Here is a 26,904-nt window from a genome sequence, read left to right on the forward strand (position 1 = left end):
AAACTGTTGGCATATTGTGAAACGTGGTCCGATGGAGCCAGAGGAACGTTCTGAGCCAGTAGTCTTGGTTATTTCTGCGTCCCTGCCCTGGTGCTCCTAGGCACAGCTTTGAGATTCACTGGCGACTTGCCTTTCCCACCTGAAAAATGAGGACAATAGATAAGCTCTCAATACCTTACATTTCTGTTCAGGGAATGATCATAAAGCGTTTATTCCGTGGGACAGGCTCATCAATACCTTTACCCCAGAGAAATAACATTGCCACGTTGGCTTTCCGGAAGAGCCCAGGGAAAGTTGTAACTGCTCCCCTCAGCTATCCCCTGGATTTATCTTTCTTCGGCTTTTGTCCTTCTTCAGCTCTGATTGCTCTTTTGAGAGAAGGGGAGAGTCTGGAAGACCTGATGAAACTCTCCCCTGAGGAGCTCCTGCTGAGGTGGGCTAATTACCACCTGGAAAACGCAGGCTGCAACAAAATCAGCAACTTCAGTACAGACATCAAGGTAGGAGGCGTGTGCAGGGAAGGGGGATTGGGCGTTAGTGGAGAAAAGACAAAGACTCGAGGCTACCTTCTGTCACTTCAGAAGCTCTCGGGTTAGTGAGAGGGTGGCTGGTGTCCTGGGAACTGCTCGATCCTCTCCGGGGTCCTTGTGCCCCTCTCCCTCTGGGCCCCACGCAGATCTGTCCAAGGTCCTAGTGACTTGGATGCAGCAGCCTCCAAGGGAGATGGGCCTTTCCGGAGCCAGAATGTCAGCAAGTAGAGGGAGGGAAGGGCGAGAGGTAAGACGGCTTTTCAAGGAGGAGGGTATGTGTAGGACTGTGATGCCTTTCTCATGTTATCAGTGGGAGCATCAGATGAGAAGCCTTTCAAAAAAAAAAAAAAAAATGAGGATTACTCTTCTGATGACACGAAGAATACCAAACACGGTATCTCGTGCATGCCAGGTACCGTTCTACCTGCTTTATACATGCATTGGCTCATTTGATCCTCACAATAAACCTTTGAGATAAAAATTACTATTTTCTCATTTGACAGATAAGGAGACTGAGGTTAAAGAGAATTTAGGTACATGGTTCAAGTTCGCATAGCTGGGGAACGAGATCAGGATTCAGAACCGGCAGTCATGGGGACTCCATGGCCCCCATCTTTGACCATCGGACTTACCGCCTCTCTAAAGCAACTCGCGGATTTCTTGAAAGGTTTTCATTTGCAGAAACCAGAGTGGTTTTTAGAAGCTAATGATCCTGGAAACCATCTGCAATGAGAATTTACCCCAGGGCATGTAGAAGGGCGGGCAGTCCCACAACAGAGATCCAAAGGGGGAAAGGCTGAGGGAAGCATGCACTGTTTCAAAACTTGGTGAAAAGTTCCACGTCAAGGTGAAGGACAGCTGTTGACATTGAAGACGGATGTGCTGAGGTAGAAAGAGATTAAGGAGACGTCAGGAAGATCATAAGGCACTCCCTAGTAGTAAACGGTGTGAGATGCTAGGGTGCAACATGAGAAAAACATTTCGGTCTCCGCCTTCTCAAAAGCTAAAGAAATTTTCTCCCAAGAGCTGTAGGAAAGGTCACATGCTCACCAAAGTCAACCCAGGTTTATATTTCTTTAAGTGACAGCTTCCCCCTGCTGTGGACTCAGTGGCTGTCAGGCCTGATGCCAGTTAGACTGAAGCTTCTAGATGGGAAGTCCTGGATTCTTTAGGACCTAAGCTAATCATGCAAAATTAATTTTCTAACTCTACAATTTTCACTAGTTGTTAATAGTCTAGCTACCACCAACCAAAGAGGGGTTTAACTGGAGCCGGACAGCAGCATTATCTTCCTTTCGTCCCAACAGTTAAGCTCTGCACCTGTTTCAGCCAGAATCTTCAAGCATTTCATCCAAAATTAGGCTGCTTCATCTGAGCCATAAATGTATCTGATTTCCCATCACTAAAAACTGCATGTTTTAGAATAATAACCATTGGAACTAGCAAGCTGAGCATATACAAGGGTTGTGCCTGTGATCAAAGAACAGCTGTATCCTGTCCAAGGTCAGTGCTGTGACGTATGTCAGAGCATCTGGCAACTTTGGGGGGTTTCAATCATACAAAGTCAGCACAGGTGGAGAGAACACCCTTTCCCGAGTGAGTGAGAAAGGTTTATTAGTATATCCAATCTGCTAAAAATTTAGCCACCTTTTTCAACTTCGTGGTAAACGTTAAATGCTCTTGTTGTAGTAATATCTCCTTTTACGTAAAGATTGTTTGTGAATGCTTCAACCTTCTGTCTCTGAAATCTTTCTTTTTCTTTTGCTGATTGTCCATTTAAATGTATTTTTAAACTCTGCTTTAAACTTCTGCTTCCTTTTCCTGTCACTTTTTTTTTTTAATTAAACCTTAGCTGACTGACTTCTACAGCAATATAAAGGTATATATATTTTTCTGTATACAATTTAATACATATACATAAAAGTATTTTTCTCCCCTAAGAACAACAGAGTGGCATTTGCCTCTTTGGATTGCCTTGTGTGTATGTCGTATATTTGTTACACTCCTTTTAAAAAGAAAGTCCAATATGGTATGTAAACAGACAAATCGAAAATTCCAATTAGTGAATGTTTCCAGCTTTGTTAATTAAGTTGCATTCTCGAATGACAGTCCAATCAGAAAATAGAATATGTTTGCTTTGGGGAAATTATTGTTGTGCTAAGTATGTAATTAGCTGCACTGTTTTGAAATTGTAATTTCTTAATTTCTCACAGGACTCAAAAGCTTATTACCACCTGCTTGAACAGGTGGCTCCGAAAGGAGATGAAGAAGGTATTCCCGCTGTTGTTATTGACATGTCAGGACTCAGGGTAAGGCCGTGTCCAAAGTTGCATTTAGAGGACATGATATTGTTGTTGGGAGCTCTGTCGCCCCGCATGACGCTGACTCCGGGGCTCCGCGAGTGGATATCTCTGCATAAAGCCCTGCTAAGGCCGTTAACAACAGTTAATGGTTTGGGATAACAATTGTGGGAAATGGAATCTGAAAATGGACGTTAAGGAAAGAAAGAAACTAATACCAATCCAATGACACACACTTCTGTATGTGTCTCGTCATTGAATAGCACTCAACAACACCAAGAGGGATCATTAGGTTCATTTTTAGGTACCTGAGTATTATTTCTAGAAACCGGTGGGATATTTAGACAGATAAATGAACTATCACTTTGTCATTGAAAAAACCGAGTCTGAGAAGGATTAATTAATATGTCCGAGATCATTTTTATGACAGATTATTGGAAGTTATTGGACCCAAGGCTGGGGTCCTTTTCCTCTGGTAATAATAAGGAAACGCTACATCAGTGGGGATAATAGGAGAAAAGGGCTGGGTAGGATTGTACGAGTTCTTAGAAGTGTCTGGTTTGAGGATTCTTAAAAACAGTCAACACAGACTTTAGTTTTTTCCACCACTTTGGTATTGACCTTGAGAGGTTACCTTATCCATGTTTGTGCCTCATTTGATATCATTAGAGTTAAGTCCAATCAGTTAATGTTGAAGTTAACTCATTTCTGAATGAGGAGCTCGTGAAATATATCAGGTACAGTGTCATCTAGTAAAGCATTATATTAACAAATCAATTTAAGTTCTGTTTTCTGAAAACTGGTGGTTTCATAGACTCTTAAGAATTTTAAGAATGGTGGACCGCATTTCAACAAAACTTTACCTTCTAGTAAGAGTCTACTTACAAAGGACTGAAGATCCTCTAGAACTATTTGAATAGACTTTTAATATATCAAATCCTCAATGAAGTTTACAAAAGCCAAATTGCTCTTATGTCCTTCTCAATAACACTATATAGTTTGCCTATCAGTGACACTATGTCGCTCACCTATCAATGGCTCACCTAACTGAGCACATTTTGTTTTGTTTGAGTTGCAAGTGTACTAACTCAGTTTGGGAAAGGTGGTTACACTAATCAGAAGTTCTTAGTGACAGGTGTAAATGTCTTCGATGAACTGAGAATAGGAGTATAATTTTTGGTGATCCCATGAACACTGCTGGCAGACACAATCTCACGGACTCTGTGCAAGCAAATAATAAAAGGAAGCTTGATCACAGAACATAATTAAGATCAACTTAAACGATAAGATTGTAGACTCTCTTTAAAGACAGGACAACCAAGCATTCATCTGAAGTGGTTCTGTATAGAGATGAGAGATTCAGTTACTCAATTTCTGAGATTCCTTTTACTTGTAACTTGCTGATTTCAGTTTAGGCAAACGTAAGTAATAATATGCTGTGGTTAAGTGTCTATCTGAGGTTAAGCCCTGAGGGTTTCAGTATGGTTCCCGTTACTGTTTCATGTTCCCTGCCTACTTTGTGCATGGAGGGTCTTGACCCAGCCTTGACATGACCTTTGTCGTTACAGGAGAAGGATGACATCCAGAGGGCAGAATGCATGCTGCAGCAGGCAGAGAGGCTGGGCTGCCGGCAGTTTGTCACAGCCACAGATGTTGTTCGAGGGAACCCCAAGTTGAACTTGGCTTTCATCGCCAACCTCTTTAACAGATACCCTGCCCTGCACAAACCAGAGAACCAGGACATCGACTGGGGGGCCCTCGAAGGTAACTGGAAACCTGTCACTTACAGGTTCGGAAAGGCATTCACAATTCTGATTCAAGGGCAGTTTGAAATTACCTGCTAAGCAAATGGGAACCCCTCACACATTGGGGAAGGTCATCAATTCTCTGGTATATAACAAAGAGAATAAATAGATTAACCAAGTCAATTACAACCTAGCAGAAATAATCAAGTACCATTATGTCACATCCATTATACATAGGCTTCATCCATTACCAGAATTAAATGTTTTACGGAAGACAATGCATTTAATTATAGGATGAAATAAATTCTGAGTTCCAAAAACCTAATTTATGTACTTAATGGACTGAGTGTTAATTCCTGGAGGCAAGAGGTTGCAGTCACTCTTCATCTGAAAATATTTAACTTAATGCTAAGGGTGTTTAGTGAGGTTTTTGTTTTTGTTTTCTTACTTCGATTTGGATTGGGGGGGGGTGGAGAAGAATAAAGTTTTGAGGCAGCATCTCTGACGGTTGGAATTTGGGGGTTAGTGCCCTAAGATTGAACATGTAACTATAGTCTGGTTCTTTTTTCCATCATGAATTAGTTTCAATATTGAGACCAAAAAAAAAAAAATCAAGACAAAATTGATATTAAATGGATATCACCAAAGAAAGGAAATCCAGATTTGAAATATTGATTGTTTTTGTTTTTTGGTTTTGGTTTTTCTCTGCGATGCTTTACCCGAGCTGGATGTGCAAAATCAATCTGTATTCCAACAGTGGTGCATTTGAATCATTTGATAAATTGTGGTCAGGGGTCCAGGCATTTTGTTGACTACCGAGTACATACATCAAGGCCTCTAATCAGCCACTTCCAGCTGCCTCTAGAACATCCCCGTTTGGTCCCTCCGCCATCACTTGAAATTCAGCATGCGCCAAACAGAATTGATCATCCCCCCCAGCCCCCCACCCGCTCCCAGCATCGCCTTTCTGCCCTCCGGCCAGCCCACCCACTCTCCTTTAGAAACTCCATTTTCACTAATCATACCACTTTTTGTCTCCCCAAAACCCTGCTTTGATATTTTCGTCTTCTTCACCTCTAAATCTACTGAATTAGTAAATACTAATAGTTCTTCCTGCAGAATGGCTTTTAGATTGTTTTCCCTTACTGCTTTCTGGGCTCTTATTAAATCATACACCACCCAGTTCAGTAGGTCTTAAGGGCCTGGTCCTCTGTTTATCAAGCACTTGAATGTGCCCATGTGCCAATGGCGCACACTGTCCCCTCTGCATATTTAATTTAAATGCACATTGCCTTTCAGTAATTTCGTGCACTGCTGCCAGGCACATCACAACACCACCTTCATTATATCTCTGCCCTGCTCAAGAATTTATTACAGTAATAATAATAAAAAAAAAGAACCCATAATGACTGGCATTGTTTAATATATCAACCAACATCTGGTAGCTGGCATTCAGATCCCCGATTCCGGTTCCAGCCACTAGGCAGCCTTATCTCCGCGGAGAACACAGATCCCTGAAAAATGAGTTCCTAATGGTTTTGACGCAGACCTTGCCTGCCACTCCTCCTTGTGTTCCTGTCTACCCCGCCTCCTCTCCCCACCACTTACTCGTCCCTCAAATCCTGTTTGCTGTCCAGATTCTACTGGTCCTGTAAGTGAAGCTCAGATTCCACTCCCTCCAAACTTAGCCCACGCTGTTCTCTCTCCTTTCCGAGCTCAAGGGGCAAGTATGTTTGCCTCCCATGTTAGCCGTCTAGTTTGCGTGATCGCACTTTGAGGCCTGAAAGCCTTGTTGACCTTGAAAGAATGCTAGCCTCTTAAGTGGCGGCTCTGAACCGCTTCCCCACACAGGAGCTCGTGCACCACTAATGGATGGTACAGACACACACTCATGGAATTGGAAGAGAGAAAAAAATTAACCGCGTAACAAGGGTCACCCAGATCTATTAAGTGCCACCCACATCTATTAAGGTTTATTGAATAAATTTTCTTCATTCTTCGTTTCGTTTTTCGGATAGCCTCTTGAGTGAAACTTTGACCATAAAAAAGGCCTCTCTTCTTAGGGGCCTGAAAGATAACGGGTCTTCATTAATTTAGGTGAGACAAGAGAAGAGCGGACATTTAGGAACTGGATGAATTCCTTGGGCGTTAACCCTCGAGTCAACCATTTGTACAGGTAAGGATATGTAGGGACTCATCCTGTTTATTTTTTTTAAACATACAGAACTTTTTTTTTTTAAGTTTATTTATTTTGAGAGAGAGTGAGAACAAGAGGAAGAGGGGCAGAGAGAGAGGGAGAGAGAGAGAGAGGATTCCAAAGCAGGCTCCACGCTGCCAGCGCAGAGCCTGACACGGGGCCAGAACCCGTGAACCGTGAGATCACGACCTGAGCCAAAACCAGGAGTTGGACGCTTAACCGACTGAGCCGCCCAGGCGCCCCGTGGAGGGACTCATCTTTAATGCGAGACACCAAGACCTTGAAAGATCCCTGGGGTCTCATATATCTCTGTGGCATGCAGTTCTCTTCCCCGAATGTGTGCATCTTGGCGAGAAAGGGGATGGTCCCAAATGGAGACGCAGGTGTTGAATCTTCAGCCAAGAAACTCACTTCCATCAACCATCTTTGCTATGTGTTCACTAGAAAATCGTAAGCCGGCAACCGGACAGATTTACTACATATTGTAAGCCTGCGCTCCGCTCAGACGCAGGCAAAACAAACAGACAAAAAAGTTAAGTTCATGGTGATGAAGTTAACGGCGTCTCCCATGCCATTTGTTGAAGCTGCGTTTCTTTTCCTGGAGGCAGCGTGTTCCGGCTTATGGGAGCATAGGTAGTCACACCTGGGAGAGACCGTGAGGAAGTTTCTTCAGTTCCTCTGAGTCAGAGCTAAAGATGAAGCTTCTGATACCAATTTTGCCAGGTTGTCGCAAATGTCCCTTGTGCTGATGTATAAAGAAGTGCCTGCCCACTACGGGCCCTTACTAAAGGGTGGCGATCTGAGGATTCTTTTCTGTTTGTTTTTGTTCAGTGACTTATCAGATGCCCTGGTCATCTTCCAGCTCTATGAAAAGATTAAAGTCCCTGTTGATTGGAACAGAGTAAACAAACCACCATACCCCAAACTGGGAGGCAACATGAAGAAGGTAAACAGTGACTCTTGCGATGTTCCAACAGGCAGGTGAAGCCATAAGCCTGCAGGAGCACCCTGTGAATACTTGATTAGGGGGCCAAACTTAGATAAGTAATGTTTATCCAGGGATTAAATTATAGCACAGCAATCAGAAGCCTGAATAGTTTCATTACAGTGAGCCCATTATTTCAGTTGATTACTTATTTATAATTCCACACCGGATGTCTTTAAACATGATGATGTAAAAATTCTAATTAAGATAATTAGAGCGAGCAGGACTACAGGGTTGCTCTTCCACCAGCAGGATCCTTATTCTTATTTTCTAAAGAATTAGAGCTTTATATGAGCAGTTTGACTTGTACAAAGAGTTTGTCTCATGTCAGCACAGTGGGGACACATTGTTTCGTAAAAGCGGAAGTGGGGTTGGCACAAATATTTCTCACCATTTCTTGTCCCTTTGGCTCTTAACGATCCAAGCGTCGCCATGGGAATACCTGTCCCACGTGTCAGCCCGCTATGTGCATGTAAAATGGAGGATCCGGATTTTCTGTGTCTGCCTCCACAAATTCAGTTGTTTTAGGAATATTATGGACAGGTAACTGAGCGTGGCCCTCTGTTTCTGTAGTGCGATACAGCCGTGACAGTATTCATAATAATGAATTCAGTTTGGTTTTGCACTTGGAGTACACTAGAAATATTTTTTTTTTTTTTTTTTTTTTTTTTGGTGGAAGTGAGGGGTTCTAGTTAAGAGAAGGTGGAAAATTCTTTGACTAATTAGAATCCCAGAATTGCAGAACCAGGCAAGTCTTGAGAGATCGTTCAGGGTGACAATATTTATTTCATTTTGTGGCTTTATTTGTATTATCTCATCGGGTATGTCTCATCATAAAGATGGTGGCATTAGAATGTGTTCCTTCTTGCTCGTTAACAGCTTGAGAATTGTAACTATGCGGTGGAGCTGGGGAAGAATCAAGCTAAGTTTTCCCTGGTTGGCATCGGTGGACAAGATCTCAATGAAGGAAATCGTACTCTAACATTAGCCTTGATATGGCAGTTAATGAGAAGGTAATGTAACTCGGGGACGTGGCTTTTTATTGAGGGTATTATCAACCTGGAAAAATACTAGCAAATTTTCAAGAATGTGACACAAACCAGCAAAACTACATTTTAAGCTAAGCTTAAAACCAAAGTTGTGTTTTGTTATTTTCCTGTCATTTTTTTTTTTCCTTTCAAGTCTTTAAATTTTCTTTCAGGTATTTTGGAACTCTGGTATTAGATTTCTAAATATTTTAGATGGCTTGTCCTTTTAATGAACCACTCCTTTCTCATCATGCCATGGCCTTCTTTATTCCTGGTAATATTCTTTTCTTTGAAATCTACTGTTTCTGATGTTAATATAACTACTCCAGCTTTTTCTTGATTAATTTTAACATGACATATCTTTTTCCAGTCTTATTTTTGGATTTGTATGAATAACAAATTATCTTTTAAAGAGGCTTTCAAAATAAGGGGAAAAGGTGCTATACTTACTTAGACATTTGCCATTCCTGGTGCTTTTCTTTTCGTGGTGCAGATCCAGATTTTCATCTGATATCATTTGCTTTCTATCTGAAATATTTCTAGTAGTGTGAAATCCTCCACTGGTGAGGATGCATTTCAGCTTCCACATGCCTAAAAAGTCTTTATTTCATTTTCATGTTTGAAAGATATTTTCTCTGAGTATGGAATTCTAGGTTGGTAGTTTTTTCTTCCAGTACTTTAAAGATAATGTTCTTTGTCTTCTGGCTTGCATTGTTTCTGCTGATAAATCTGCTGTCATTCTTTTTTTTTTTTTTTTTAATTTTTTTTTTTTTCAACGTTTATTTTTGGGACAGAGAGAGACAGAGCATGAACGGGGGACGGGCAGAGAGAGAGAGGGAGACACAGAATCAGAAACAGGCTCCAGGCTCTGAGCCATCAGCCCAGAGCCTGACGCGGGGCTCGAACTCACGGACTGTGAGATCGTGACCTGGCTGAAGTCGGACGCTTAACCGACTGCGCCACCCAGGCGCCCCTGCTGTCATTCTTAACTTCATTCCTTTGTACATAAGGTCTTTTTTCTCTGGCATATTTTCAGATTTTCTCTTTATCACTGGTTTCAAGCAAACTGATGATGATGGGCTTTGGTGTTTCTCATGCTTGAGGTTTGTTGAACTTCTTGAAACTGAGGGCTTATAGTTTTCATCAACTGTGGGAAATTTTGGTTTTTATTTCCTCAGATACGTTTCCTGTACTACCCAGCGCAGTTTGTTTTTGAGGGACACATATTTGTCCAAATCCACACATATTTGGTCATTTGAAGTTGTCCCAGGGTTCACTGATACTCTATTCATTTTTCCCCTGTTTCATTTTTCCTCACTACGTTTCATTTGGGATCATTTCTATTGCTTTGTCTTCAAATTCACTGAGCTCTTTCTTCTGCAGTGTCTAATCTTACATTGGTTCCATCCAGTGTGTATAGTATTTCTTTTTTATCTCAGACATTATAGTTTTCATGTATAAAAATCTGAGGAGGGTCTTTTAAAAGGCATCTCCCGTATCTCTTTCCTCTACCTTCTTGAACATACAGAGCATAAGTATAGTAACTGTTATTTTTAAGTCTGTTTCTATTAATTGATTTTTATCTTCATTATAGGTCATATTTTACTGCTTCTTTGCATGCCTACTAATTTTTTATTGTATGTGACGCATTGTGAATTTCACCTTGCTATGTGCTGGATACATCCGTATGCCTTTAAATATTGTGAAATTTTGTCCTGGGATGCAGTTAAGTTACTTAAACACAGTTTGATCCTTTGCAGGCTAACTTAAAAGTTCAATTAGTCTTGAGCTAATTTTGTCTCTCAATACTGAGATAATCTCCTCTGAGTACTGAATTTCAGGTTCCATGTATCATGAGGTTTTAACACTCCAACTGGTGGGAACCAAATTATCTACAGTGCTGTGTGAGTTCCAAGAATCATTCTGCCCCTTCGTTTCTGACAGCTCTGGTCCCAGTCTCTGGTGGTTTTCTCACACACATGTGCTGAGTTAACTCACTTTACCCAGCTAAAGACCTGTGGCAAACCCTCTGGAAATGTCTGGAGCTTTCTTTGTAGATGAATCTGTCCTTTCCAGGCAGCTCTCCCCTCTCTGGTATTCTGACCCACAAATTCCAGACACCTTGGCTTCCTTGAGGTCTCAATCCTGTCCTCTCAACTCAGAGGGACTACTGTGCTCCGTTTGGGTTTTCTCTCCCTGCGTTGCAGCCTGGAAACTCTTCGTGTAATACACTGGGATAATCTTAGGGCTCACCAGATTTGCTTTCCTTATTTCAGGGGCAGACTGTTTTGTGCTTCCTATTATCCAGCATCTGAGCAACATTGTTTCATATGTTTTTCATTGTGTTTGGGTGTTTAAGGCAAAAAAGGAAATCTGGTCCCCGTTACCAGACCATGGCCAGAAGCAGAATTTCCTGTTAGTTCTTCACAAGACAATTTTCGATACCTTTTAGAGTTTAATATAAACTGAATTAATGTGAGAGCCATGTGGCAATGTTACTTGAAGAAGGTAGAATATAATATGTAAGTAGAAAATAAATTTTCAGAAAAGTCAACAATTTTTGGTACAAAACCATGAGCCTGGGAAGAATTTAAGAGAGCAAATCTGTAAATATAAAATAGTTTACTTTTAAAATGCTTCATACTTTCCCCCTATACTGATAGCCTTGACCAGGCAGAAATCTTACAACCCTTAATTAGAACCTATGTTACTGTGGCTTAATTCATTTTCTACCTGGAAGGAAGTTCCAGAGGCCACATGTCACATTACATTATGTCTAACAAGTGAATGACAAAGATAAGGCATGTAGCGTCTCTAGGCACTCCAGCTTTATTCCCCAGCCACCGTCTATAGATCCTGATACTCATAATGGCCCCATAAGTATGTCCTCATAAGTATGGCCCCATAAGTATGGCCCCATAAGTATGGCCCCATAAGTATGTCAGGCGATGCCGTATAGTCAGAAATGATCATAATGGAGTTCGCTACCTGATTCATGCGTGCTTTACCTGGTGTAGTGCTCAACTACCCATCTCTAACCCGAGGTCTCCTTGAAATTTAAAGGCAGATGTTACAAGGCCCTTCTGGCCCAGAAGACTTCAGAACTAAAGAAACTTCAGCACCATCTTTCATTTTGCTGCGTGCATTTAGAACGTCACTGAAAGTGCCCAAGGGCTGCCCTAACCAGCAGATTTTCAGAAACACGTGTGACCTATTTTCGATTGCCTTTCACGTGTGTTTTTAATTTGTAATAGACTGGCTTCAGCTGCTGATTGCTTTATTTATTTTTTTAATGTTTTATTTATTTTTGAGAGAGAGAGAGAGAGACAGAGTGAGCAGGGGAGGGGCGGAAAGAGAGGGAGACAGAATCCCAAGCAGGCTCCATGCTGTCAGCGCCGAGCTTGACGTGGGGTCTGAACTCACGAACCATGAGATCATGACCTGAGCCAAAGGGTGGACGCTTAACCAACTGAGCCACCCGGGTGCCCTGATTGCTTTAAAAAACAAAACGAGTCTTTTTAGTTACAATGGTTAAGTTGACTTTTGGGTTTGAATATGAAATAATCTTTGATATTTTCTGTTTTAATGATAAAAAAAAAACTCAGGCCATTGTGAGTTTTATGAGACCTGAAAATCACTTTGTAATAGCATCTTTGTTCTGTACATCTTATAGAAACGTGGCCCGATGCCATACTTTATGGCTGGTGTACGTGTGATAAAATCTAGACTGCAGCTGCTGTCCCACCTGGTTAATAAGTCACATTTCTCCTGAGCTTTTACTACAGCATGGTGCATATAAGAAAGTGGACAGACAAATGCATTTCTGTTGAAGGCGATGAAATGACCGATAATTATGTAAATGCTACCAGAAGGGATTTTTTTTTCCCTCTGTGTGCTACACATTCACAGATCTGTTAAATTTAGAGCTAGTTCTAGCCGGAATTTATTTCATTGGATTGCACAGATGTGCTAATTTGGTCATTTATCTGGCCAATAAATGGCATGTCATTCCCCCTCCGCACCCCCCCCCCCCCCCCCCACCAAGAACAAATGAGATAGATGTGTGCTTAAACCTCCCTTTCCCCTTCAGTAGCCTGGGAATTGTTCTCAGATTAGAAAGCTGGCAAATAGTGTGTGTATAAATTTGGAGACAAAAGCTAGATAGGAGTAAGCTGCCGGCAGGCAGCAATGACAATTAGACTCCAGCAAATGACCAAAGAGGCAGGCAAATGAGGAATTCACCCCAAATCAAACAGGCCGTGGGCAGTGAATTTGGGTTAGGTCCTTGCAAAACAGAACACCAGGACTTGTCCCTCTGGGTCAGACGTTAAATAAATCAAACAAGCATCGGAAGGCAGGAAAGCAAGCCAGTAATCTTCGCAGACCCTCCAGCGCTGCACATGCCCACCTCATCAATCCTCTTTTGTTGAATCAGGCAGTGGCTGAAGCCAGAGCTCACGACACCCTTCCGCCGTGACAGAGGGCTTTTCAGCACCGCACAGTTTGCAAACACCAGGGATACTGGGATCCTGTCTAGAAGTTCCAGTTCAACATCAAACATGTGTGATGGCGTGGAGGAAGATAATCAATCTTCCTACCAAGGAAAATCCTAGGCAGACATGGACCAAATGGATTTTTGTTTCACATTTTGAATCTACAGTTAGTACTCTGTGGACTGTCCAGAATTGAGACTCTGTCCTAATTCTATCCTTTCTTTTTACCATTTTTACTTCCAGGTGGGTATATGATTCCATTTAAACTGCTACACCTTCCTCGAGGTGGGGGAAAGGCAGTTTTGTAGTCGGCAGAGCTCTGGGCCACCCCGAGGGGCCATACTCAGACCCCTGACGGCAGTCAGCTGCCTCCATGATTTTCTGCACGTCCCTAAGTTTCCTTGTTCCTTGGTGGCTGGCTATTTGTGTTTGCACAGTTAGACTTTTGTGTAGAGGTGAGCCTGTGTGTACCACTTCCTTCCCTGCTTCTGGGAGGAAGGAAGGTATGCCTTCCTTCCTTCCTTCCCTGCTTCTGTCCACTTAAGGGTGTTGGCAGGGAGGCACCACTTCCTCTGCCTTTCACAATCCTTCCAGCCGGCCTAAGAACCAAATGAACATGAGACCGCTGAGTAGGAGAAAGTCAAATTTAATTTTGTAGGAACAGGAATCCACACAGACATGGAAATTCCAAAGATGGTCAGGCAAAATGAGGTATATATATCCCTCTGAAATAAAGAGGGGGTAAGGGGTCTGGGACTTCGAAGGGAAGAAACAAAATTGGCGGGAAGGTGAAAAAAAGTAAATGTTTGGGAAACAGATGTTTGGTGGGCCACTCAGAAACAATGGACGTGGAGAATTTTGATCAAAAAGAACTTTCTAGTTTCCTCCCAATCTACTGCACCTAGTTCATAGTGTAATGCAATCAATTATCTCTGATGCTGGCCCTCTTCCTGGAACAGGTCCTCTATCTAAATTTTTTAAGGCACTCCTAGAGGGAGGTAAAGAGCTTTTCCTGAATCTGTTGGGTTTTGATGGCTTTTTCACTCAAAATAATCTGTATGCCCTTGGTCCCTACACTGTCAACAAAGCAGTATGGGCCTCCTGACAAAGGGAAGTGAGAACACATCCCTGAGATGAGCGGAGCCTCCAGCAGATGAGCTCAGTTCGCCCCCTGAGGCTGCATACAGACATGACCCGATGAAGCATGAGTTCATCTGCCTTCTCTTACCACGTTCACCAGGCAGAAATTCCTAAATGTTACAGTAAATGCTCGTAAGTCAATACCCCTGCTCACTCTCAGGGAACACGAAGCCACTTATGCCAAAAACCATCATCTTTATGAACTGATCAAAAACTAGGGCCTTGTTCTAAGAGAGGATCATTTTGAAAAGCTACCTGAGACTTACCCCATTTGTATCCTTTAATTCCTTAGCATTTGATCCTATCTCTGGGCCCAGACTAAGCATTTCTCATCTTGACTTTCTCCTTGCTTTCTGTGGGAGGAAGTCATTTTATTTATTGCACCTACCACTCCAGTCTCTCATTTACTAGAGCTTGAAGCATCTTTTTAATCCCCCCCCCCACACACCCAAAACCCAATTCTCGTAATAGTAGGTGTGAAAGGTGATTCTTATGCTCAGACTAGAGATTCACTTTAGTCTATGTATGCCTAGTATTTCTCTTTTTACGATAGAAGAAGGAGACTCTTTTATATTTTTTCCTTTATTATGTTGGCCCTTGGGGTTTTGTTTTGTTTTTTAATTTTTTTTTTTTTCAACGTTTATTTATTTTTGGGACAGAGAGAGACAGAGCATGAACGGGGGAGGGGCAGAGAGAGAGGGAGACACAGAATCGGAAACAGGCTCCAGGCTCTGAGCCATCAGCCCAGAGCCCGACGCGGGGCTCGAACTCACGGACCGCGAGATCGTGACCTGGCTGAAGTCGGACGCTTAACCGACTGCGCCACCCAGGCGCCCCTTGGGGTTTTTTTAACACTGAATTGTTTGTCAATTTTTAGGGTTCCTTTACAAAGAGTGTCACTGTTTTGAATCCTTTGCTCTGTTTTCCTTTCCTTCTCTTCTCTTGTGCTTTCTCATCCTACCCAGAGCAATGACTGTGCTTAGAAGGATGTATTTGTTCTGCATTTCACTATAATAACGATAAAGCTACATTTTAAATTTCCCTAAAAGGAACAAATGTCGTTATTTTTTTTTCCCCCACAAACCTAACGGTATCTAGGCTACGTGCCGCGGCATTTCTAGAAAGAAAAGAACATTTCTACCCTGGCTATTTTCTGTGTCATTGAATTCCTTAGCAACTTTTCTCCAGAAATCATTCTTGATTTTTTTTTTTTCAGGTACACCCTGAATATTCTTGAAGAAATTGGAGGCGGGCAGAAGGTCAACGATGACATTATTGTCAACTGGGTGAATGAAACATTGAAGGAAGCGGAGAAAAGTTCATCCATCTCCAGTTTCAAGGTAAAAATCTTAGTCTACCGCTCACAGCCACCTGAGCTCTATGCTAATCTTTATTGTTTTCACTCCATTTTAAAGTGACCTTCAGTGTGAGGTATCTGAGGCTCCCTCTCTAATTTTGATTTTGCTTGAATGGCCCATTATTGTTTTGACGGTCACAGGCCATTTCATTGACAAATTTCTTGTCACTTTCTCCTGAAATAATTAATTTAAAAAACCCATCATTTTAGCACCTTATTTTAGGCGTGTTTCTTCCAAAGTAACATAAAATATAATATTTTTTAAATGTGCATGGCTCCGTGATTCAGATTTTTAGCATAATGATGGTGAAATGTAAAATACCAAAAGGTCTCCCGTGTGATATTTTTTCGGAGAAAAGTAGTTGTGTACTTGTATCCAAATCCCATTTTTATTAAAAACAGCATTGTATTTTATTAAATTTCTTAACTCGTGTTTCATACCTTAGTTGGATCCTTCCTCTAGGGACTTGCACACCTGATCCGTGTCATCATGTCTGGACCGTCTTAACTATGTTTTTTTTTTGGTTTAAAGGTCAGGAATTAGGGCAGGGGACCCCTTCAGAGTCTGTATTTCTATGATTGCAGAGGCAGTTTGTCACCATTCAGTCTTCTGCTTCAAAATCAGGAAAACAGCCTTCTGCTTCAAAATAAAGAAAAAGAATTAAAGGTTCACCCCACCGAAAAGAGTAGGAGGTATTTCTGAGTTGTGCGATACCAAGAGCGCCCACTCCCCGTGAGCTCATCACGGATAACGGCTGACCCTTCCGTCTGGAGAACTTACTAGAGGCAGGAGCAGAGGCTGGGGAGAGGCGCAAGCAAGGTCTAACGAAAGAAGATTTGGAAAGGCAGGCTTTGTCAGAGCTACTGGACCCTGCTGTGGTGGCCGGGAAGCAGCTATGGGAAAGTATATACATGAATGGGCATGGCTGTGTTCCAATAAAACTTTATTGATAAAAGCAGACAACGGGCCACGTTTGGGAGCACTCTCAGTATGGAGTGTGCCCTGAGTAGCAGGGGCTCCTTGTTTATGATGTCTCAGGTCATCTCACAGGCATTGTGAAGGCAGCTTTACTGTTTTCCTCATTTTATAGGTAAGGAAACTGGAACTCAAGTGATCGAGGTTACAGCTAGTAATTGCAGGGGAGGATCCATCAGGGAGCGGAATGCGCCTTTACCTGCAGGGTGAGGTTACCGAGCAGTGTGTATCTCTAGGTCGCTTAACCATTACTATGCAGGGATTGGGTAGATAGCCCCGAGGTGCAATCTTTCTATAACACACCTGCCGCTGGGGCCCGCCAGGTCACCCTGGGGCTTCTGGGGCCTTCTCCTGGGACTCACTCCTGGGAATGTTTGACAGCTCTTTTGTTTCTTGTGTTGCTCTGGGCTAATTTTCTCCTGTCTTCTCACTAAGTCATTATAGAATTGATGAAGTAAAACACACACACACACACACACACACACACACACACACACGGAAGAAGTCAAATTAGCCCCACATTCTTTTTAAGTGAAACCCTAAAAAACTGAACACAATTCACTCTTGATGAACCATTTTGGAAATAGCCCTGGTCCCCTCCTCATCTGTGAATGCCAAGTGCTGGTCATCTCTGCCCATCGGCACTTCGGCAAGATGGTGGGCAGAAAGTAGGAGAGACGGCCGGACTCAGACCCTTCCATTTTGTTTCCCTTGCGGCTGTTCATCAAGGCTCAGGCTAACGCTGGAAACGGTTGTGATTACATAGTAATTTATTTTTGTGGTAGTTCTCATATTACCAAGAAGTAAATAAAAATGGACCCTTTATTATTTTTAAAAATATCACTCTTCGTCTTATCCAGAGGACCGGTCCTAGAGACCTAGCATCTTGCAGGGGTCCTGTAGCTTGTTTCTTACTAAGAATTTATTCTGAAGGGCGCCTGGATGGCTCGGTCAGTTAAGGATCCGACTTTGACTCAGGGCATGATCTCACGGTTTGTGAGTTCAAGCCCCACGTCAGGCTGTCTGCTGTCAGCACGGAGCCCGCTTCGGATCCTCTGTCTCCTTCTCTCTCTGTACCTTCACTACTCACTCATGTTCTCAATCTGTCTCAAAAATAAAAATTAAAAAAACATTAAAAAAAGAAATTCTTCTGATTTGGACCCGCCAGGTGTGCAGTGTTTGGACTTGACCGTGCTCAGATGGTATGGGCAGCTGCCTCTCCATGTGTGCTCGCAGGTCCCCGGGACGGGGGAGAGCACGTGGGAGCGCACGTGGGAGCATCCACGGCTCTACGCATGAACATCACAGTGTTTCACGGTGCCAGAGAAAAGAGCCCAGGATTTTAAGTCCTAGTACCCAGGTTCAAATCCCAGCTCCACCACTTATGAGTGAGGCACTTAACCTCAGAAACTCTCTTCACTCGCTATAAATTAAGACGAGATGCCTCTACCTGGGGCTTGCAGTGACACGTGAGGTAGCCTAGGAGAAAGTTCTGGGCAAACAGTGAGGCACCGACAAGTGCTAGTTATCGTCACTGCGTTTAATCACACAACTGCCACAACCACCTCCGTAGACCCATGGACTCTATTCCTTCCCTGATGTCTCCAAGAAAGGAGCGTCCTCTGAAACTCCTGCCCAGCGGGGGCCTCATCGTGATCCCTGCCAGTCACTTCTGGGATGTCATATGAACCTGTTTCCATTCACTGTTTGCCTGTGGGCAGACAGTGGGTTTCCTCAGCTTAGTGAGGCAGGCGCCAGGAAGTTGGTGACGCCCCTACAGAAGCTACAGTTGACTTGCCACACCGTGTGGAACACTGTGGCGTTTCCCAGTGTAGGCTGTATTTATTTCATATTTAAGACGAAAGATGGGGCGCCTGGGTGGTTCAGTTGGTTAGGCAACTGACTTCGGCTCAGGTCATGATCTCACAGTTCGTGAGTTCGAGCCCTGCGTTGGGCTCTGTGTTGACAGCTCGGAGCCTGGAGCCTGCTTCAGATTCTGTGTCTTCCCTCTCTCTACCCCTCCCCTGCTCACGCTCTGTGTCTCTCTGTCTCTCAATAATAAATAAATGTTAAAAAAAAAAAAAATTAAAAAAAAAAAAAAAGACGAAAGAACCAGCCATTTCCCTTGAGCTGAACAGAAGTAACTTGGGGGCATATTGATGGACCAACTCTTTCTCTCTGCGCAGGACCCGAAGATTAGCACAAGTCTACCTGTTCTGGATCTCATTGATGCCATTCAACCGGGTTCCATTAACTATGACCTTCTGAAGACGGAAAACCTGAATGATGAAGAGAAACTCAACAATGCAAAGTACGTAAACAAACCTGAGGCCGGGGAGGCGGGGGACCCAGCTGGCAACTGGATAGCTATAAAGTCTATTGCTTGTGCCTTCGTACAGTTTATTGCACTAGCGATGCTTTTTCTTCTCATTATTTACTGTGTCCCATCATCATTATTTTAGATATTGTACAATAGCAGCTGAAGAGTCCTAGTGTTAAGCATGGGGGCAAGACCAAGAACAACAGGAATATTCTTCCAGTTGAGAAGCAAGCCTATAGTTTCGTAAAACCAATGTCCTAATCATAATCTAGGGGAGACTTCCTAAATAAAGTACATGGCAGGCCCAAATATAAACATCCCATTTGTGATTATCTGTGGATATGAATAGGCAGGGGGTGGGGTTCAAGACCAGAGTCTTTACCAGCTTGAGAGCGGCTCCCTGAGGGCAGCTTTGGCATGTAGAGTGAGGGTCAGCGCATGATAGTCTGTGAGCCGAATTTGGTCTGTTGTCCGCTCTTGTAAATAAAGTTTTATTGGCGTAGCCGTGCCTGTTCATTTATATATTTTCTGTAGCCGCTTCCCTGCTAGAAGGGTGGACTCGAGTCATTGCGACAAAGCCCACAAAGCCTAAAATGTGGGCTCTGTGAGTTTTTGTGGCAAGTTAGCTGACCCATCCTCTGGAGGAGTGCCTTTCTCGGAACAGGTTGTATCAGTTTCCGATGGTGGTCGCAACCAAATACCACGAACAGGGCAGCTTAAAACAACGGAAATGTATTGTCTCACAGTTGTGGAAGCTAGAAGGACAAGACTGAGGTGTCGGCAGGGTTGGTTCCTTCTGAGGCTGTGAGGGAGGGTCGGTCCCGTGCCTCTCTCCTCGCTTCTGGTGATGGCCAGCAGTCCTTGGCCAGCAGTCTCTGCCTTCCCCTCCAGGTGATCTTCTTCCCTGTGTGTCTATGACTTTATGTGGCTGTCTTCCTTCTGTGTCTGTGTCTCCTCTATGACCTCTATGTCACTGGTCATACTGGGTTAGGGCCCCACTCTACTCCCCACTCTACTCATCGTAACTAAGTACAGCCGAAACAACTTTCTTTCCAAAGAAGGTCATCATCTGAGTTACTAGGGGATAGGGCTTCCATCTATCTTTGGGCGGGGGAGGGGGGGGGGACACAATTCAACCCACAGAAAGTTCCAGAATTAACAAGTTGAGTAGTGCCCGGCAGCCCTGTATGTTCATAACCTCAATAGTATTCTTCTTTTCACAGTTTGGGGAAGTGTAGGTCCTTTGTTCCTTGTATGCTGGAATTACAAATGACAGTTACAAGAGATGGTGGGGGGAGGGGGTACGGAGTACTATGGAGGGGACAAGGAAGGGAAACAAAGTTCTACGGAGCAAGTAACATCTAAGATGAGATAAATTGAAAGGGCAAGTAATAAAGAGGTGGGGGTACCCAGGTGAAGGAGGCAGAAAGGCTGCTAAAGGGAGGAATATGTGTGAAGGACCAGAAAAAAGAAAAAAAGACTTGGGCCTAGTTTTTCAAGGGGAATGTGATGAGGCTGAAGGAATTTGAAGCTCCTCAAGTTCACTTACAGAGCCCAAGGTCGTAGAATTACTAAGTGGTCCAGCTTAGATTCAGAATCTGACTTCAGAGCCCAGGCTCTCGAGCACTCTTCTCTAAGGACAGGATACAAAATTACTGAGAAAAATGGGTAAAAGGAATTCTACAAAAATGCCCCAAAATGGCTATGTTAGGGTGGCAAGATTTGCATGATTTTTTGAGGCTCTTGTTTCTAATTTTTCAACGATTCCCCTCTCCCTTTTATAATGGGAAAATACATTTTTATTCCATTGATGATTAATGTAGAGGCAGTGATTGAGACATGAGCAGGAAGCAAAAAAGGGGGACCACTCCTGCCTGAGGCCCTTAATTTAATGTGATCAATAGAGTAAGAGTTAAGTTGGTTTACAGAGCAGAGGGCATAATGGGGCCTTGGGTGGCAGGGAGAATCTCTTGAGTTGCCATTGTAAGAGGTTACTACTTACAGGTTATTACTAAGAGGTAATCGCCGAGGTGAAAAAAAGAGTTTCCAGGTAGTAGTGTGGGCTCGTTTGAAAAGAGATCATAACTCATAAAAATTATCTTCATATAATTATAAAAACAGAGCAAAGTGTTCCACTGGAGCTGTGATTATTTTACGTGAAAAATGGGTACTGTGAAACTCTGGCTATTCTAGTGTTAGAGTAGCATAAATAAATGCATGCCTCCGTGGGCAACGATTGCAACGGGGCAAGGAATAGAACTGACGCGTGAGGTCAAAGTATGAGACAGACGCATCTCCCCTCCTTTCTCCCTTGTGCGAGTGTTTCTGTTGTTGCAATGCGGTCCGAAGACCTGTCGCAGCACCCATCCTTTTCAGTCCTGTGACCTGTTTTGCTGCCCTGCAGCCCGAGCGGATCCTCTTGGGGAAGGCATCAGAAGCGGCAGGAGCTAGGGAGGTCCGTAAGGACAGATGAGAGATTTTGTAATTGTCGTGAGCGGAGACGGCAAGTCTGGTAGAGCCCGGAGCTCTGTGGAGCCGAGCTCGGCTCCCAGAAGCGGAAGGAGGCTATGACTGGCTCCCGCTGTCCCAGTCGTGAGTCCTGCAGAGCATAGGGCATGTGGCACATGGCGTGTGGTCTGTAGTATGTGGTACGACTGTAACTCTGATCCTAAGGGGTCCCCTTCATCCGCTGTTCCTCGGGCTCCCCTCATCCTTCCTCTTTTCTCCTTTTAGGTATGCCATCTCTATGGCCCGAAAAATCGGAGCAAGAGTGTACGCCCTTCCAGAAGACCTGGTTGAAGTGAATCCCAAAATGGTCATGACAGTGTTTGCTTGCCTCATGGGGAAAGGCATGAAGAGGGTGTAAGGCCCAGAGGGGAGGTCTCACACACACACACACACACACACACACACACACACACACACTGGCTGAGCACGGGACACCTACAAGAAGCAGAGGGGGCAATTCAAGCCATTCCAGAGTTTTCAACCCGGTGACACCACACAGGATTCCAAAAAGTGTATATTTGTTCAGCCAGGTAGCCTGTCCAGTATTTAACAAAAAGGCTTCATTCTTTGCAAAAACAAACAAACAAACAAACAAACAAACAAACGCAACCTCTTACAAATATTTTTTTATGGTTGAATTTATTGCCTCTTTGAAAATTTGGAGGGAAAAAAAAAAAAAACCTTATCTTCCAAGGCAGCCTTCATGCTTTTGCCATTAGTCACGTTTAGTAGCTGCGGTGTTATTAATTTTAATACTACTTCCAACTGGCTTAATTTAGCTGCCTTTTTTGTTCAAGGTGAGAACCAGGAGAGGGGAATATCACCAAACCAGTTCTTAAAGCCTGTTTCTGGAAGGCAACATTTGCTCTGTTACGAGCCTCACCTCCCCTTCTCCTACACTCTGTCTCCTCCGGCTTTGCTCCACACTCTCTGCAAACTATACCTTCTCTGTGGCCCACCTCTGCTGCCCGCTGTCATGTCTGAGCCATTTGAAGCACCTGACGAACCAGTCAGGCTGGTGGGGTCCCCAGAATCTCTGGAGACCTGCAGAAGTAAAACATCGTCAGAGCCTTCCCTCAGAACTAGGGTCCCAAATGTCGTGAAGTTTTGGTTTTGTCAACCAATAGGAAGCTTCTGCTTTTAACTCTAGAATTTGGGCTCGGGCCACGTCTAGCGTCTTCAATACTGTGCCTTCAGAAAGATTGCGAACTCCAGACAGGTGACGTCCAAGGAGGGTTACATTGAGCATCCGACCACTAGGGGGAAGTGTGGAGCCATAGCAAAGCCTCTGTCCCCCACCCACTGGGGTGCCGCCTGGGGTATGGCTAACTACTCAGCTCTGTTTTCGTTTGCTCTTAGATCTTAGTGCATCTGGTTGCTGCAAGGCCATACTATCAGTGTTTACTGTTTTGGTACTTCAGATGCTTTTTGCCACCCCCGGGCTCAAGGGGCCAATGTGTGCCAATGAACGGTGCCACCCTCCACAGCGTTATGTACACCTAATGACATTTAAAGAATTCTGAAGCCAAACCAGAAGAACAGTGTGAATTTGAGCAGCCCGAATAGGTTATACGATTTCCGTGAAAACATACTGAAGGCTAAAGAGCCACAGAGCATTGTGAACCAACACTAGGGTCCCTCCGTCATGGTGACAAGGCTCATCAACGCGGTATCTTGTAATGGAACTTAGCCATTTTTCAAAGCAATTGAAATGCCTCGCCCTGCATCTGTTCCCTGGCAGCAGGTTCGAGAAGCCAGTATGTGGCTTCTCCCGGCCCATAATCTATATTTCTGCTGCATCTGAACACAAAGTGGTTGGCTTTATGTTAGACTGAACTTAATGTAGCCTCAGATGATTCTCCCCCGCCTGCCTCCTGGAAGATTGTCATTGCCTTAATGGAAAATGACGATAAAATAGTGATCCAGATCTCTCCAAATAAAGTGTTCCCTTCATTAGATGTCTCTGGATGTTTCCTTTTGAAAGTTTTGTGGGCATGTAGTATAACTTGTTATTTCATTCAGCCAACATGCAGTAAAGGGCCTAATAGATGTGGTAGGCATTGTGCCAGATGGCAGAAATATGCCGCTAAATAAGTCGCATCGTGCTCAGCTCATCAGGAAAGACTGAGGTTGAACAAACTGGCGGATGTGATAAGTGATAAGTCACAACAGAGGGAGACAGCCTTAGAAGAAATATTTTAGCTAAAAACTGAAGAGTCGGGGCGCCTGGGTGGCGCAGTCGGTTAAGCGTCCGACTTCGGCCAGGTCACGATCTCGCGGTCCGTGAGTTCGAGCCCCGCGTCAGGCTCTGGGCTGATGGCTCAGAGCCTGGAGCCTGTTTCCGATTCTGTGTCTCCCTCTCTCTCTGCCCCTCCCCCGTTCATGCTCTGTCTCTCTCTGTCCCAAAAATAAATAAACGTTGAAAAAAAAAATTTAAAAAAAACTGAAGAGTCAGTTGGAGTTGGACACATTGAACCCAGTCATGAGCAAAAGCCAGACGTGGAACTTGGTGCAAGATGGCTTCTAGGATGAGCCAAGAGGGAATCTTTCTGGCTGGCTGTATCTGATGTCCCCTCTCTAGCCTGGCTGTCCACACGTTGGCTGGCGGGATGCAGGACGGGAAGGAGCGTGGGGAGAATGCTGAGGAATTTCGCTGCAGCCCGGATCCTCTCAGGTGAGCCACTGTGATGGAGAAGCGCCTATGTGGCAGGGCCAGCAGACGATTGTCACACGCACACAGCTGCCTGGAAGCTGGGAGTCCCGGCTTCACCAACAGCTTCTTTCTGCAGGTGGCTCTTTCCCAGCCTGAACATTCCTGCAGCTTTCACACTCAGGAGGTAGCCGCCTTCCTGTATGACCGAGAGGCTGCAGATAGGAATGGTTCCTTTTCGTACAAGGCTGAGTTGATAGCTCACCTGACAAAGCCCGACCAGGCACAAGGAAGGAAAACTCAGCCTCTTGGGGAAGAGAAGGCTAACGGAGTCTACCAGGCTAGTCGTGGTAATTTTTCTAAATTTCAAGGTTTGTTACTTTTTAAATCGTCAATCCAAATATGGCATCAGAAGTTAAAATCGTACCAGAGGATTTACAGTGGAGAGGGGCCCAACTTCCCACCTCTAGGTCTAGAGGTGTGTGCCCTGAAGCCAGCTCCCATCACCTCACTGGAGCCAATTTTGGGAGCCTGTTGTTAAATCATTGTTCGAAACTGGCCGTGATGGAAGTGTTTATGCCACATATGGGATCCAACTCTACAAATAGGGCTCTTTGTCTTATCCCCAGAGGGCTGGTGTATCAACTCACCACACCCCCCTGCCCCGTCCCCCGGTTCCGCTCCTGGTCAGCAGCCACGGTTACTAATTCCTTTTGTATCCTTCTAGAAATACTCTATACACATAACACACACGCACACATACCCCTTTTTTATTACAAATATTAGCATACCATACCCATAATTCTGCATCTCACTTTTTTTTTACTTAACACCGTGTCTTGGAGATTGTTCCATATTGGTATGCATAGACTTGCCTCCACCCTTTCGTTAGGGTACCGTCTTTTATTATCTAGATATCCCAAACTGCATTTAACCAGTGGCTTATAAATAGATATTTAGGCTGTTTGATTGTCTGCCTCAGCAAATAAGGCCACAGTGAATAATATATCTACTTCCTGTGCACAGAATGTTCATTCTAATTTGACAGGAATTTATCAAGTTCCGTCTCGATCAAAGGTATTAACGTCGGATAGTAAAGCATAGGTCCTCTTTTAAGTTCCTTCAAATTATCTGACAAAATGGATCCTTAAGCTGATCCCAACTTCTCCATTTTATACCTAAAGGAGCATGTTGACTTGGGAGCACGCATCTCTTGATCTCAGGGTCGTGAGTTCGACCCCCACACTAGGCGTGGAGCCTACTTAAAAAAACAAACAAACAAAAAAAAACAAGCGTATTGATCCAACAAGGAGATAATGTGCGTACACATGCACACACAAAATGTAATAAAAGGCATAATGTGATAAACCCTATAACAAATTTGTAAATAAGGTATGGGAGCTCAGGGGAAAATTAATTCTGAATGAAGGGTTGCCAACACTGGGAGAAGAGCTGTCCTCCAATGAATGGGAAGGCAAGAACCATGCTTTATACATGTCAAAATTCCCTGCAGAACCAAGCATTTTTCCAGACTTTTAGTAAGAGCTCAGTAGCTCTCTCAAAATTGATTCATATTAAACATAAGTGTTTCCTGACCATGAGAGACGCCAAACAGAGAAGGTCATTGGGGGGGTGGGGAATGATAAAGCCGACATACATACTCAGGTTTCAGAACGGAAGGTGTTCCTGTGTGTGTGGAAATTATGAGAGGCTGTCTGATGCAATGTGATGGACTAGATGTACTTTTAAAGTCTCAGGCGGAGTGATTTTATCCACCTACACACACGCACACAGTCTAGTCTGTTCCCGGAAGCACAGCTGCGGTCTTGATTGTAAAAGCTGCATGGGTTCAGCCCACCGTAGACCCGCCCATCTCGGACTGATGCTTCCCGCACAAGACACATTTCCGTGCGCTCCCAGCATCCCTGGATGGCTCCCGTTCCAACCTGCTGCCCAAGTTACCGCACCTGTTGTCAACACAGCGGTTGCTGAGATGTAATGGACTTTTGTTCTCCGTCTACCCAGTGTACCGATACACGTGGATTAAATGCTGGCAGGACTCTTGGTGAACTTGACCAGACGTCACTGCCAGCCTCATGATCCAGAAACCAGAGGTGATGCTCATGGCAAGTTAGCGTTGACTGATCTTCTTGTGAAATCTAGTTCCTTTGATAGTTTCCTAATAAAATTCCAGTAATCAAGGCAGCAGCCGAAGACAACGCTTTACTCAGGGTCCTGTCTCACCATTTCTGGAAGATTTACCAAATGAGTCTGTGCAGGAGTGACCAAAAAAAAAAAGTCAGAAAAGAAAATTGTGTAAATGTTTTCTCAGGTCTGAAGTCTGCGTATATTTAATAATCCATCTGTGTCAGGCACAGAAGCATAGATAATCTAGTCAATCCCCACTATTTCACCATTAACAATTCAGGGGCAGGGGCGCCTGCGTGGCTCAGTGGGTTAGGCGTCTGACTTCAGCTCGGGCCATGATCTCGCAGTTTGTGAGCCCCGTGTCGGGTTCTGTGCTGACAGCTCGGAGCCTACAGCCTGCTTCGGATTCTGTGTCTCCCCCTCTCTCTACCCCTCACCTGCTCACACTCTATCTCTCAAAAATAAATAATAAAAAAAAATTCAGGGGCAGGTCAACAAAATGGCAGTAAGTTTTGTTATCTAGCATG

General features: G+C 43.9%; 1 protein-coding gene across 2 annotated transcripts in view; it reads left to right on the plus strand.

The window, feature by feature from the left end:
* Positions 1-23,537, plus strand: part of LCP1 (lymphocyte cytosolic protein 1) — a 53,104-nt gene extending 29,567 nt beyond the window's left edge. For both annotated transcript variants that reach the window (XM_045476557.1, XM_045476566.1), the window contains 9 exons: positions 358-500; positions 2,744-2,839; positions 4,399-4,594; positions 6,673-6,751; positions 7,604-7,718; positions 8,637-8,770; positions 15,635-15,758; positions 18,938-19,062; positions 21,805-23,537. In XM_045476557.1, coding sequence (XP_045332513.1) covers positions 358-500; positions 2,744-2,839; positions 4,399-4,594; positions 6,673-6,751; positions 7,604-7,718; positions 8,637-8,770; positions 15,635-15,758; positions 18,938-19,062; positions 21,805-21,937 — 1,145 coding nt within the window. In that variant the 3' untranslated portion in view covers positions 21,938-23,537. The remainder of the gene's footprint in view (positions 1-357; positions 501-2,743; positions 2,840-4,398; positions 4,595-6,672; positions 6,752-7,603; positions 7,719-8,636; positions 8,771-15,634; positions 15,759-18,937; positions 19,063-21,804) is intronic.
* The last annotated feature ends 3,367 nt before the right edge of the window (positions 23,538-26,904 follow it).

This window comes from Leopardus geoffroyi, chromosome A1 (genome assembly GCF_018350155.1).
Source record: "Leopardus geoffroyi isolate Oge1 chromosome A1, O.geoffroyi_Oge1_pat1.0, whole genome shotgun sequence".
Lineage (NCBI taxonomy): Eukaryota > Metazoa > Chordata > Mammalia > Carnivora > Felidae > Leopardus > Leopardus geoffroyi.